The following is a 15,497-nucleotide window of genomic DNA, read 5'->3' as shown; positions in this document are numbered from 1 at the left end:
AATTCCAATAACCTAATTACTATCATTTCTCCTAGCATTCATAATGAGAGCCAACTAGAGTTGTCTATGTAAGATGAAAAGGGTTCATTTTGTATAATCATCCTTCTCCCAGTGATGCATGAAATTTATAAGCAAGTAGAATGTTGGTAAATTACCCACAGAAATACAACTTGATTGGATAATAAAGGAAAGAAAGAGCCATGTTTCATCTTACACTAAATGATACACTTGGTTTTGTAACTTGCCACCACTCAGTTCAGTGCCAGATGTAACACAGCCCCTTCGATATAAGAACCGACGATTCACATAAAAATTGGTGCTATACAGTTTGCTCTTTCTTAAACATCAACCTTATTTGAGGAAGAATCCATAAATTCAAAGGACCATAAGATCAGACCACAGCTAGCACCTTCTTATCGTCTCTGGAAGTTGAGATACTTGATTGCTAAAGCAAATACCACAGCAAAAATCACACAGAAACCAACTACCATGAATGCAACTACACCCAGGAACTCATGCTTGAAACCGAAGTGGTACTTGAGAAATAGCCTTATGGGGATCGAGCGAACACCATCTGAAAGAATCATGGGAGCATCTATATCCCCAAATTGGGAAGTGAGCAAGCCGTACAAACTCCACGACACTGGATTGGCGTAATAATACCATCTCCACCAGCCAGGTATCCTCTGCAATGAATACAAGTTTCATCATAAGAAACAATCAGTATTAAGACATGAGATGTATTACAAATGTCGGCAAAGAAGATGATTAACAGTTACAGATTAACATGCTTTAGAGGTGTCGTTAGCTGAGACATGAAGGAATCATTGCATCGGCTAGCTTTGATTGGGTGAAGAGTGTGGTGATATAGACATTTGCATAAAACTAGACATGTTGTATAGGTGAAAGACCTTGTTTTAGCCATAAAAAGGATTAAAAAAAAAAAACAAGAGCAAAATCAGGAAAATAGTTGTTAGAACAATATGTTCGATTTCTCTTACCTTTCGTGCAATCATGAATCCACTGAACAGATTCCACAGCGTATAGAATGGTGCAGCAATTATTGGTGCGACAGTTTGGCTTGGGGTTATTGCAATTGTCATCATGCCGAAGAAAGTGAAGTACAACAAAGTGAAATACATGAAAAATATGTACAGCACAAACTTAATTAGGGTCCACTCATAAGAGCCCATGCAGTAGAATATAGTGCCGTAGATAAGTGTCTGTACAAGCACATAAGGAAATTCAATAGTAACCTGCAACATAAACTGAAAAGTTAACAAAATGAAATATATATAAGAAAAACCAGGAAGAGTGATTCAAGTACATCGAACCTGGGCAAATGAGAATGGCAGAGCAGAATACATTCCAGCAGCTCTCTCTCTGTAGGAGACAAACCGTTCGATGGAAACTACTGGTTGAACTGCAGTAGCATTTGTGATTCCGACAAACAGGACTGCAGCATACATAGATCCCATTGCATTCAAGATATCCTGTTGGTTTTCCCTGAGAATATTGTGGGTTATCAATAATATTAAAACCCCAAAAAAATATAAAAGGGAAAGTAAAAGAAGTTTCATCAGAATTATGTGCACAAAACGCCCATATTCTCCTAAGGATCGAGTAAAACATTATAGAAATGTGATAAAGAAGATGGAGGATTAAGCAGAAGGCTTGGTGATGTTATGATGGAGGTAGCAGAAGAATTGGCCATTGTTTTGGGTTATGTTTGGCAAGGCTATTCTAAACTCTTATACCATAAATAAGGATGGGAGTTGGAGAACAATCAGCACACCATTCCATTACTCTTAAAAGGGAACAAATGCAGGTTATTTTGTTCTAAAATAAGAAATAGAAAGGATCCTTACACTAGATGAAAATTCCAAGATTATGGGAGAATACAATAAGAATAAACAATAAGTTGGGATCCCACTAATCCAGAATTTCTTCTACCGACTTTTCAACAGATACAAGTCGTATTCATGCAACATGCATCAATTGGAGGCCTGAGAAACCTCAATATGTGTGGCTCCCTGTAGATGCAGGGAAACTACTTTCAGGAAACTAGATAATCCAAGTGGAGAAGCAAACTTGCCATATCATTATGGTTAGTGCTCATTATAAGCCATCAAGCAATTAAGCAGAACAACAATTCTAGATTTGTTTACTTTGTTGTGTTGTTAAGTAGCAGAAGAACTGATATTATCATCCAAGAACATTCAAAACATAAAAGCTAGTCCAACCAAACTACTTCAGTACCATCCCCCCCAAAATCTGCTCCCAATAATTACAACCTAAGATAAAACTACATAGATAAAACTACATATATTAAGTAGTAGAATCTCTAAGACATAAGAATTTAATGCCATGTAGAAGATTCAGGTACCTTTTTGAACCAAATCCCCAACAGATGGTTCCAAACATCAAAGAAATGATGACAGTATAGAAAAAACGGACGGCTGTATATTGAGGGTTCCTCCAATAAGAGAGATTCTGCTTCCAAAGGCAAGCACGATATTGTGCAATAAATGGCTGTGAATACTTGGTTGGAAAGCTAAGCTCTTTAGATTCACTGTTCGGTCTACTCAAGTTTGCTACCAATTCCTCATTGTGTCTAAAAAAAGGGCACCAAAAAAAATATTAAAAAGGAGATTGACTGCTAGAAGGAGCTTCAGTAACAATATCAGATTAAATGAAGCAATAGCTTCCTTAACTATTACATACTTAAATAATTTAGACTTTCGATAATAATCAGCAAAATCAATTCCAAGGCGATTTTCCATCAAAGGGCTAGTTACTTCAAGCATCCATGCAGCAGGATTGTAACCATCCTTGATCTTAGGAACTCCAGGAATTGCCTGAGCAGCCACAGAAAATTGTAAGATGATGAAACAAAGCAATCAAACCTGTTAGTTAAGAAAATAATTTGAACAATCCAAACACGCCCTACCAACCTCAAAAAAATCAATTAGCCCTCGGGATTTTGGGCCTAAACAACCAGCATAAATAAGTTCTCCACCACGCTTCATGAATAAAAGCTGAAACATAAACAGGATACAAGGAGTCAAGAAAAACGATGATAATTTCACTTTGTATTTTGTAATTTGTACTTATTAGTTTTAACATAAAGGAATTATCATTTTCTTCACCCTGAATTCGAAGGCATCTTAGCATCAGCTAAAGAATAAAATGCCTTTGCCTCTTTGGCTGAAAAAGGAGACAAAAGGGTGCAACTTTTCAACAATTAGGAATCATGGTTGTGTAGACTAGGAGGATGTACAGCAAGGTATGTAGATAAAAAAAAAAAAATTAAATCAATCCGACATCTCCTAGAGTAAATACTTCATTAAATCAAATTCTGAGAAAAAAGATGGAGAACCTCATCGAATGACTCAAAGATGTCTATACTTGGCTGATGAATCGTGCACACTATAGTCCTTCCGGTGTCAACTATATTTCTCACAGTTCTCATGACAATTGCGGCAGCCCTAGCATCCAATCCCGATGTTGGCTCATCCATGAAGACAATCGAAGGATTTGCAACAAGCTCCACAGCTATCGTTAACCTTTTGCGTTGTTCCGTAGACAAACCGTTGATTGCTGGTAAGCCAACAAGAGCTCCACTTAAAGAAGCAAGTTCAACTAGTTCCATTACCTCCTCCACAAAAGCCTGCAACGGTCCTCTATTAGGTGGCTGAATTCATAATGACATCAAGTGATAAAATAGTCAAATGTTAAGGCAATCATACCTTTCGAGTCCCAAGATCAACATGAGAAGGCAAGCGAAGCCATGCTGAAAATAGTAGTGATTCTATAATGGTCATACATGGAGAATGGACATCACTCTGCTCACAATATCCGGAGATCCTTGCAAAAGTTGCTTGGTTTTTGGGATAGCCAGAAATAGTTATGTCACCTTCAATGTGTCCTCCTGTTTTCCTACCAGCTAAGACATCCATTAGGGTAGTTTTACCAGCACCACTGACACCAACAAGTGCCGTCAATACACCCGGCCTGAATGCTCCAGTCACATTGACCAATAGCTGTAGTCGATCCTCAGATACACCTTGTTGCTTCAGATCCTGCTCAAAGGATCGAATAACAAGGATAACCTATCTGAAAAACTTTTAACAGTGGAATGGACCAAAGAAGAAGAGTAGACATACAGGCGGCACATCGACATAGTAGTTAATATTGCTGAAGCACATGGAAAGAGGTTGAAAGGGTAGAACCATACCCTTTTGTGTCTGCTTACCATTTTCTGCATAAATTGAGAAACATTTTAGACTTCTCAACCATGCTTGAAATTCTAATCATGGTAAAAATTTCAGTTGACTTGCTATAATCAAGTAAAGTTAAATTCCGATAGGTTCAGTTGAAAGTCTAATCCGATAAGATTAGATAAACTTTACATTATAAAGCAAGAACATGAAGAATGTGAAAATGTTTGTGATAATAAGGAAAAGATTTATAGTCTAGCTTCCAGCATAATGTTACTAATTTGAAGGTGGTGTCATAACCTGTTAAAATATTTGGGCTCAAGTAAGACCTTAATTCAATGACAAGCTTCTCCCCTTTCTTCCGTCCTTCCCTTTCTTGAATTTCACTTTTTGATACCACAGCTTGTTGCTTTCCTATTGCTGCTTAGGCTTGAATGAATATCACAATAAGAAAACATTAAGAGCATTAAGATAATACTAACAAATATTTTGAGGTCATTGAACTTACGGCTAAGGTAAGTTAAGAATATTGTGAAAAGGATGTTGAATAAGATAGTGTAACCAAATAATGCACAAATGCCAATCCAGAACCAGTAACTCTTTGTAAACATGCCATATTCTTTCAATGCAGCTTCTCCCAGTGAAATGTTATCCTTGGTGACTTTCTGCAACATTATAAATCATGAATTAGAATCTTTTAAAAGAAATATGAGTATGACACATAAGCCTTGTAAATAGCACATAAACATAAAACTTATTTTTGAAACCTACTTAGTGCAATTAAAAGAACATCATCAGGCAAACTATTTGTTAGTTGCATTAATTAGAGTTTTCATTTTAGTCTTCTTCTATCCCTCAAAATTCCTCTAATTATAGAATCAATTGGTAACCTTTGAAACTCTTCATATCATCTTAATCTATTGTCTCAATTTATCATACAATGAATATACTTAATTACTGTACTATAACAGTATTTTGGTTTTAGCTTTTCTATGTAGAAGCAAAGTTTGAAATCTTGAGCCGTGTCAATGTTTCAATTTTTTACTGGAACGATATTATTTCGGTATTGTGCTGATGTTTCGGTTATGGTATCAATGGCAAATTAGAGGTGGAAAGAGGAAAGAGATGAAGAAAAAGATAAGACAACTATATACATAAATTCAATGTTTGCTTTCTATTTGGAATGCTATGATCTTGTATGGAGACAAACTATAAAAAAGAGTAACATTACCTTAATTTTAACATGCCAAGGGGAATTAAATGTTGACATGAAATGATACTCGTCGATACAATTGACACAACACAGGAAACATTGTCTAAGTATCGAGTTTCAGTAATTTATTGGAACAATACGTTTCAGCACGATATGAGATTTAAAATCATGCATAGAACATAAGGTACTGTAAATGGACCAAGTCATGGACAAAGGATATTGTTAAGTTTGGAGAAAGAGAATACATATGCATTGATTAAAGATACATATTGCATTGGTATATAGAAGATTAATGGCACAATCCTAAACCCAATATACTTGAAAATTTTTATTAGAACAATGTATCAGAGAAATGACTACAATGAAAACCGAAACACAACAAAGCTTTGATGAAAAACATGTTCCTTCTCTAAAGTAGTAAAACTGTTAATAAGTGTTACCTTGTCCCATGAATGTCCGAGGAATTCATTAATTGAAATAGCATTTTGTGCATACATTAATGGGGAAATCCAATAGCCCCAAATCCACCAATGTGGGATGCTATCTGCAAGAATTATTGTATACAAATAGCTTAAGGGAAAAATGATGGTAAACAAATCATGAATGACAGACATGAGTAAAGTCTGACCTTTTGATATTATAAATCCTCCAAGAATCATGATGACCAACATAGCAAAAGATCCAAAAGTGTTAGCAACAATCATATTACGACCCAATGAAGCTATCACTCGGAACAGTGCTAAAGCCATTTGGTGAAGGAAAAAGAGCAAAAGAAATTGTGACAGGAACCTACAACAAAATTAAATTGTACTATGAATATACCATAAGTTGCAAAGATTTACAGAAAGTACAATGTATTACCTCGTAAATTGTGGATCATAACCAACTACATAATATGTAACTGCAACCCACATTCCAGACTCTACAAGTGAAGTAGGAATGCTTAAGATCCAAGATGGAATTGTATATGCCCATGCTGGATAAAAAAGCAAGTCCCTATGCTTGTAGAGCACTGGAAGCTTAGCAATCAACAAGGAAACTTCAGTGAACCCATTGAACAGAATCATTATCAAAGCAAAATAGAGTGCTCCAGCATATATAATTCCATCATCAACCGAGTTATGATGCATTGTTGTTCTGAAAAATACTGTCATAGTAATCAGGGCAACAAGCAGAAGCTGTGAAACCATGAAAACCAGAGGATTAGACCAATCATTGCAACCCAAATTTATCAAACTACAGTTTCTACAGACTTCGAATCTGAAACTTTGAGATCTTCACTAGAAATGCTTTCAACTTGACTAGCTTCCCATCAAGAATCAACTATGGGGTGGGGTGTGCCATATGATAAAATAATTAATTAGAATTATTTAGAAAATTAGGATGTCGAAAGAAAAAGCTCTAGTAACTAGCCAAATTATATTGTTGAAGAAATAAAGTTAGTGTTAACCTACCAAACAGGTATCTAATTACTGTCTGCCTCAACACCTCACTGACAACAAATAGTGAAAGAATCTGTGAGGCATAAAATTACATTTAATATACTCATCCTATCTTACAAGGATCACATAAATTTATAAAAGTGATGATATAGAAGTAAATAAAATGCATAAAGGGAAATACATATGTGGTAACAATCTAAATGGAAATGTATTATGATAAATCTGGAAGAAATCAAAGTGAAATTTGAAGTGAATTGGACAAAATTAATGTAAAGCACTTAATACCATTCCATTCAGACTGAAGATGTTACAAATAAAGTTTAGTTTACATCAAACTTGGGCGCTCAATGAGTTCCCAAATTTCTGACTAAAGTTAAATTAACACATTGGTGGCCCCGAGGGTGATTGACTAAGATTGAAGGCACATCTAGCTCCAAGGAATTTGTAGAAACACTTAAGGATTACTAGATATTTGCAACATACCCAGTGAATGAAGATCTTAATTACCACATAAATTAGGTCAAACATCCTAATTAGACTGAACATCCTAATTAGATCCATAGGATTGTGGGATAATTGCTACATCATAGTGACACTTTTCTATTACCGCTGCCAAATCAAAAGGCTCTCCTAGCCTATAAATGATAGGCATGTTTTCACAGATTTGTAGAAAAAAAATTGAATCATGTGATGATGCAATTGCTCACTTTAAATCTTAAATTTGAGAAGAACAATGACTCTTGGAGATTGAAAGAACAACCTGGATGACATGGCAACAGAAGATGCTAATGAAGGATGGCAGAGTGGCAGCAACTAAGGTAAGATCAAAAGGAAGGATTAGAAGAGGACTGTGAAGCATAGAGGAAAGACCCTAGCAGTGATCTTGTTGGTGACATCAAAATTCGAATAGTAGATTGGTGTCAGAATCAATAGGAGAGGAATCTTATGTCTAGAGGCAGGGAATAATAGTTGATGTCAAGGAGGTGAGACTTAGAAGTCAATCAAGAAAGAATCTGATGCTCTAATAGAATTTGTGGGGAAAATAAAATTATACTCGATATATTAAATATTACAATGATAGCATGAATTTATAAAAGTGATCATGCAATGGAAAAGGAAATCCATAAAGGAAAATACATATTCAATAATATGCTATATGGAAATATCTTAAGATAAATCTGAAGAAATAGAGAGAAATTTAGAAACAATCGGAGTGAATCAGACATTTACATTGATCAATGGCGGAAAAAGAAGACATAAACGGTACAAGATTCCCAAACAGCATGTGATATGATTGTTCATTAATGTGCTTCCAAATACCACTTATCAAACATCAAAGCATTCAGTTAAAAACCCTTCCTGGAAATGAAGTTGAACCAGGAAATATATGTTTTCTAATTCTTGAGTTTGTAAACACTGCTATATGGCTATAGTTGTTTAGAAAGGTGCCCCTTGTTAGTGACAACAAATTCAATTTTTAAAGACAAAAGTATCTGCACCTGAATAAACTTGAAAACATAGACAAATGAATTCCTCTTCATCAGTAGTAGCTGCCAAGCAAAGTTGGCCTTGAGAAGGTTGAACCTTCTTTCTCCATATTTAGAGGCTGACAAAGCTGCAGGATGGTTATTGACTCTATTATACGGAATAGCCAATTCCTCACTCAGCCTCTTTCCAACAGAGAAGGAATTAAAGGCGTCTGCAAACTTTGATACGGGTATAAACTGATATAGAGAATCATATTGGCACCAGTATTGCTGCTGGTCTTTCTTAGAAGTTACCTGCAAAGACAGGGAAATGAAATAAAAAATTCTCCTAACTTATTTCAAGAACAATATAAAATAAGGGATTAGAAATTTAGATTCTTAAAACATTTTAAAATGTGGGAGTAGCAGTTTACTTTCTTACTTCTTGCAAAAAATCAGCAACATTTTTCCGTTCAGGACACTTAAAGCCCATGGAAGAAAAAAATTCAACAGCGGCATCACGAGGTCCTTGATAGACAATCTGGCCTTCAGATATAAGAATGACATCATCAAATAATTCATAAGTCTCAGGATCTGGTTGCAACAAGGAGATAATTGTGGTTCCATCGAGTGCCTGAGTGGAGTGCTTAAGATACTTAATAATCTGGTAAGTGGTTGAGCTGTCAAGACCAGTAGAAATTTCATCCATGAACAAAACTCTAGCAGGCCCAGCAAGTAATTCACCTGACAAAAGTATTAATTGTGAACTTTAATACGTTAAAAAAAAAATTGAAAACATTTGGAAGGGGAATCATTTGAAACGCATGAAAAACAAAAGTTGAAGTATAAAAAGAAAAAATATAGGGGAAAAGGAATGCGAAAATCAAAGCTGCCTGCCTGTTGTAAGACGCTTCTTTTGCCCTCCTGAGATGCCTTTAATCATTTCATCCCCAACAAAGGTGTCAGCACATATATCCAGCCCTAAAATCTTGGTTAAGTGAAATTTAGAAATTTAGAAAAGATAAATGCACATCATCATCAACTAAAGCACAAATAGATACTTATGAAGCCTAATCAGAATTTGCAAAAAAGGACACAATGTTGATGAAGCATATGAACTGTTATAACCAACATAACTGGGTAACTGGACACAACAAAATTTCAGGATTTTCACAAGGATGTGTCTGGATATTTGTAACAAGTTTATGCCAACTGAATCTTAACTAATAATCTAGCAGGAATCTTAATGTTTTGTCTCAATAAATCAAGCTAACATCATTGGGTTTCAAGTTTCATACATGGCTAGACAAAACTGTTGATCTAATATCATGTTCTAGACTAAAACTGAGATTGAGCAATGAAACATTAGGATGAGCAAGGTTCAAAATCTCAAGTGGTGCTGAAGTTTCCGTCTTTGATTGGAACAATATTGTTCGGTATTGTATCGATGTTTTCATGCATGGTGACACTAATGGATCGAAGTTAAAGAAGGAGATGAAGCATGGGAAGGAGTCTGTATCGACTAGGTTTTAAATCTTATATCATGCCATGTGAAATAGCCGAAATATATTATTCCAGTAAATTACCAAAACTCGATACTACTCGGCACAGACAATGTTTCCTTCCTTTGCTTGATCTTTTTTCTCCTTTAACCTCCAATTCCATCACTAACACTATGCATCGAAGCGTTAGCACAATACTGAAACAGTATTTTTCCGATCAAAGACTGAAACTACAACACTGCTCAAGATTTTGAACCTTAGTGTCAAGTGGTATCAAGTTTTGGTGATTTAGTAGAACGATATGTTCCAATCATTTCACCTGACATGGTATGAGATTTCAAACCATGAGGATGAGTACCTATATGAAACTTAGTTTGTTGGATAACTACTAAGGAGAAAGAATATAGTAAATTTAGAGCCAGCTATGAAGGAAGTTCTATATCACACAGCATCAAGAAATTCTCCTATCGTTCAAAGTACACAAATCATATCTAGGGGTACAAGCAAATCGGAATAACCCACTGCCACAATGACTAGTGGTAGAGTCATTATAAGGCACAACTTGACATGTTCCCTATAAATACCAACAAAATAAATTAATGTGCTACAAGAGATGCAAATACTAATGGTTTTTCAAAATCAAGAAATAAGTATTTCACAAAAATTCTAAATAATAGTTCCAAATTTACTTGAAAAACAATTAGGACTGAAAGAATGATGATTAGAAAAGATTTAAATAATTAGGATTTGTGGCAAAGAGAAAGTTTTCAGTGTGGAAATTAATAAGTTCAACAGGAATCAACTTCAAGAAAAATCAGAGAAACATTGTTTAAGGGTTGGAGTTTGAAAGGGTGAAAATGGTTAGTGATGCATATTATGTGGCAAAAGGCGATTCGCTCGCCCCCAGCGCCCCCGCCAACCTGTCCCTAGGCGGTTTGTGATGCATATTAGGATGAATGAAAGGAGGGATTTAGCATTTATAGTATTCTTATTTGTTGTCAAGACAAAATATGGACAAAATAAATGACATTTAAATCATGTGCCTGTCTACCTTTAGTATGTATTCCACCACCAGGTTGGACTGCTTTTCCTGCAGAGCTATTGCCTTGAAGACAAAGGATAATTAAGCAAATCACACAAACCAACAAATCCAGAGTTATAGCTTTGTATGAGCACAAATGTTTACCTTCATAAATAAATCTAGATCCACATCAGGTTTAATTCCAGCATTCTTTTCCCTCCGCAAAAGCTCCATAAGCATATCTAGGTGTTGCTTTATTCTTCAGTATCAATAGAATGCTCATAATTTTTCTTATATAAAAAAAATGAACTTCATAGACTCACCATACTTAATTCCAACGCCTTGACAATGGCCTGCAAATTCTAAAGTTTCTCTTACTGTCAGCTCTGTGGCATGCCAATCTTGCTGACTAATATATGCAGATGTTCTTTGAGGAACAAACTCATTAAATTGGTGCCCATTGTAAGTGATTTTCCCTGACATCTGAAACGACTTTAATAATATGGCAACACAAATGTGAATCACTAAAAGAAGAAAAAATAGGACACTCTTTTCCTATGATTTTGTATATGCTATGTTTAAACTATCAAGTTTTCCAGCAAAAGCAAGTCACAGAAAGAAAATTAGTGATATGTTAAACTCAAGAGCAAAGCATGGTTTATTAGACTTTCTCAAAGAAAAAGATTAAAATAGCAGTAGCAAACTTGTAGGCTTTGCTCAAGTCGTCCAGCAAGTGCCAAAAGCAAAGTTGTCTTTCCAGAACTTGGCGGACCCAAAAGCAGTGTCATTCTGCAGAAACCCATATATGTCGGAGTCATCAGCACTGAAAATGGAAAAAGTTCAATTCAATTCTTATTCACGAATCTATTACCTAGACGGTTGGATAATCCCGCTAATGTTATCCAGTATTCGCAATTTCTTCCTTCCACCAGGAAAGATCCTCAGATGCCTCATGAAGGCCTTGCCAATACCAACAACATCCACTATTAGTCCTCAGACAACATAGAATATGTGCAACAAACTGAACTAGCATTCAAGCATGGTAGATGGTCAATAAGAGTCTCCAGGCAAACCACTTTGCCAAGAATTATGCCCCAAATTGATCAACTTGATAATATTAGGTAATTACTTTTTTATTGATAATTTTCATCTGAAATTACGGGGAACAAATTCATTACAATTCATCATCAACACCAAGCCATGTAATTTCAACCACATTGTTGAGAGCTAATTCCAAAATCAAGCTTTCATTTCTTGGAAAAATAATGGAACCAGAAAAATGTGAAACGTGCTTACCTCTGTCATGTTAAAGATAAAATTGGGAATGGTGGGTAATGCTCGACTTCCTACATGAACATAAGCTTCTACCTTGAGCTCTTGAAAACGAACTTCAATCTTGGGGAATTCCAGATTCACACTACAAGTTCTCAAAATAAAAATAATAAATTAATAAAAAGGAAAACTTGTTCAACATATTTAGCCACACGCAAACTGACAATGTGGGATTCACGATACAAAAAACTGACGATGTGCGACCTAGTAATACCAGAAGTCAATATATACATACACACGCATACAAACAACATTCAGTATAACTGGCCTTATAAGCCAAAATAAAGTCTAATTTTATCTCTCCTTTTACAGTTTACTCTCTTCAACAAAAGATTTAGATTACAGACTAATGGGAATTGCAGAACAGAGAGAACTGCTTCCCAAACCAAGCACGTGTAAATTCATGCGAACGGAAGTTCTTTCTTTTACTACTGAAGAACAATAGCTGTGCTACCCGTCGTAAACAATCAAAAAAACAATTGCGTTCAAGGAAGGCAGACTCGCAGGCACGAGTGACAAGAACAGTAAAACCCGAGACAGAACAGAAAGAATTGTTTCCCAACCAAGAACGTGTAAGTCAATGCGAACAATGAAATAATCCAACGGAAGTTCTTTCTTCTATTACTGAAGGACAATAGCTATGCTACCAATCGTAAACGAACAAAAATAATTGCGTTCAAGGAAAAGAGGGCTCGCGAGCATGAGCGACAAGAACACCCGAAAATCACTGACAAGCAGCAAAAAAACAGTGAGAATTTTTTTGTCCCCATACGCGTCAAAAAAAAAAAAGACAGAGAGAGAGAATTTTTTTGTCCACATACGCGTCAAACCGCTGGCGGATCCGGAGAAAGAAGTGATCTGCTCCACCGGAATCGCTGAGCAAACGGTCAATCAAAGCAGTCCGGTCCGACGGGCCGAGCGCGGCGATATCGACCTCATTGCGGTGGAGGATCCCGCGGCGGATGCGGGAGAAGGTGGGGAGGCGCTCGAGGGCGGCCCAGCGAAGGGCCTCCTCCTCGTCGTCCTCGCTGCATCCCCTGAAGGAACTGGACCTGGAGAAGACCGACTCGCCTCCGTTCCACATTCCCTAGCCTGGCGGAGCTCAGTGGGCGATGGCAAGGCGGAGGAGGGGAAGGGCATTAATACGAGCAACAAATGAACACCGCCGCAGCAACAGTTGAAGGAGGAGAGGAGCATTTAACGAGAGCACACGCTGTGGGGCTCTTCCAGCTGCAGGCGAGAATTCAATGCTTCTCTCTCTCTCTTTCTCTCTCTCGCGAAGCGGTTGAGCAGCTGAAAGCAGCAGTTAAAGCGCAGTGGAAAAATAATTGGCGGGTAAAGGAAACACTTCGCTTTACATAGTTTTTACATGTTCTGATGAAGTCAGGCTTCAGGAAAATAAACTCCTCCATTGGCTATAATAATCTGCGCCACCACCTCTTCTTCAAATCATAGTGTAAGATTTCCTAGAAGATAACTTCGTCTACACTGCTTTCTGGTTTTATTATTGATATTATAATTACAGTGATCCATTTTTCAAAATGAACCTATAAATATTGAGCCCGCTAATTATTGATTTCATAAAATAATTATAATTTAATAAATAAAAGATTTTTTATTCGTACGACTATTTTAAAAATGAACGGCCCTCCCTTAGTTTGTCAATTCTGATTAACTAGGATAAAACATTTTATATTTATTTTTTAGTTGATATACATTAATTAATTAATTAATTAATTAAGATGATTAATACAATATATTAATGAAGCATTTTATATTCATTTTCTAGTTGGTCATATTCTAACCATTGACTGAGATTTACCACATTCAAAATGCTCGTAGTATTGCATCCAATGGCGTAGCTAATATTTTAAACTAGAGTAATTTTGAAAATTTCAAACAATAATAGTATAGGTCGATTTTCACGATATAAATTCTAAATTTTGAATTTAAGGAGATAAAAATAAATTTAAATTTAAAAATTTTAACCATAGCCTTAAGTTCTAGAGCTTATCTACCACTTAACATCAAAAAAGCATTTATAATATCAATTTCTCATAATATTTAACATTCATATATCGGTGATGGCATAAAATACGACGGAGGTTGTAGTGTGTGTAAGGAGAAAAAAAAATAAAAGAGAATTTTTTTTTCGAAATTATCATAATTCGTTTTAAACCGATCGCGAACTCGTTTAAACCTTAAATTTACTTCGGTCATAACTTGATCAAATCAATTCTGGTTTGAATTAACGTAATCATTATCTCTACACTTACCTATTGAATTTAGTTCAAATCAGATCTAATTTTAATTTAGCGCTATATATTTATTTTTAAAAATTTAATATTTAATATTTCAAGTCACTATATAATCTCGTAAAAATGGTACCAATAGATAGCGTAGGCAGATATCTTTCCAAATATGTGACCGATTTTAGCTTTCTGACGACGAACGATGGTGAATCGATTGGTCAAAGTAATGGTGAGGATTTTTCAAATATATATTATTAATTTTTTTAAAAAAAAATTCCAGAGGGGATGGTTGCACCCCCTCCTCACAATGTGGCTACGTTCCTGAGTGCACAGACAACCAACCTCCACGATTTTCGCCTTCCTAGAAGGCTGTCCAATGCAGAATTGAGTACTCTACCTATAAAGACAAACTCCCAGCCTTTTTTCACTCATGAGTACCTTGTGTTGAGACCAACAACTTAGGTTTTCTACTAATGCCCCAACAGAGGATCGAACGTAGGTTTTCCTTAAATTGAAGATACAAGATAATTAGATGTTTTTTAATGAACAAGTCGACCTTCAGAATACTCATCCTGATCCTCTTATTTATTCCTTAGTGTTTATCACCGTACCATATCGATAAAGGTAATCATAGATGATCTGCTTAGCATATATAGGATGAGGAGATAACTTTTAAAAAATAAGATGAATGGTCAATGAACTAAGCAAGTTAAAGACGATCAATTAACTTAACTAAGCACTCAAACTAAGCAAGCTAAATTAGAGAGCGAAAGAGAAGATGAAAGTGATGTTGTTTAAGGCATAAGGGTTAGGGTCAAGGTAAAGACAAAGTTTATTTAATAAAAGAAAAGAGAGAAGGGAAAAAGAACGATAGGTTTGAGAGGAGGAGATGTGCGAAGATTAGTTTGAAGGATTAACTTTGAAATTTAAGTTGTTAATTATTTAAGAATCAGTAGACAGAATTTAAGGAAATAAATATCAAGACAAAAAGAATTTTATAAAGATCTTAAGAAAAATATTTCAAGATAATTTTCTTAAACTATCAAAAT

At 35.6% G+C, this 15,497-nt stretch overlaps 1 protein-coding gene across 1 annotated transcript; it reads right to left on the bottom strand.

The window, feature by feature from the left end:
* Positions 1-182: 182 nt before the first annotated feature.
* Positions 183-13,385, bottom strand: LOC122001303 (ABC transporter G family member 31-like). Its single transcript, XM_042555984.1, has 24 exons — positions 13,018-13,385; positions 12,161-12,281; positions 11,736-11,824; positions 11,569-11,653; positions 11,188-11,347; positions 11,030-11,106; positions 10,895-10,948; positions 9,239-9,329; positions 8,784-9,085; positions 8,375-8,656; positions 6,295-6,611; positions 6,062-6,222; positions 5,874-5,977; positions 4,729-4,885; positions 4,521-4,640; positions 4,167-4,261; positions 3,750-4,082; positions 3,380-3,670; positions 2,955-3,038; positions 2,725-2,858; positions 2,387-2,614; positions 1,335-1,506; positions 1,002-1,256; positions 183-686 (listed from the first exon to the last, which is right to left on the bottom strand). The coding sequence occupies exons 1-24, from the start codon at positions 13,278-13,280 to the stop codon at positions 414-416; spliced, it is 4,248 nt and encodes a 1,415-aa protein (XP_042411918.1). The 5' UTR covers positions 13,281-13,385; the 3' UTR covers positions 183-413.
* Between the last annotated feature and the right edge of the window lie 2,112 nt (positions 13,386-15,497).

Source organism: Zingiber officinale, chromosome 7A, assembly GCF_018446385.1.
Source record: "Zingiber officinale cultivar Zhangliang chromosome 7A, Zo_v1.1, whole genome shotgun sequence".
NCBI classification, from domain to species: Eukaryota; Viridiplantae; Streptophyta; class Magnoliopsida; order Zingiberales; family Zingiberaceae; genus Zingiber; species Zingiber officinale.
Note: the sequence above shows the minus strand (reverse complement) of the source record. Positions and strands in the feature narration are given on the sequence as shown.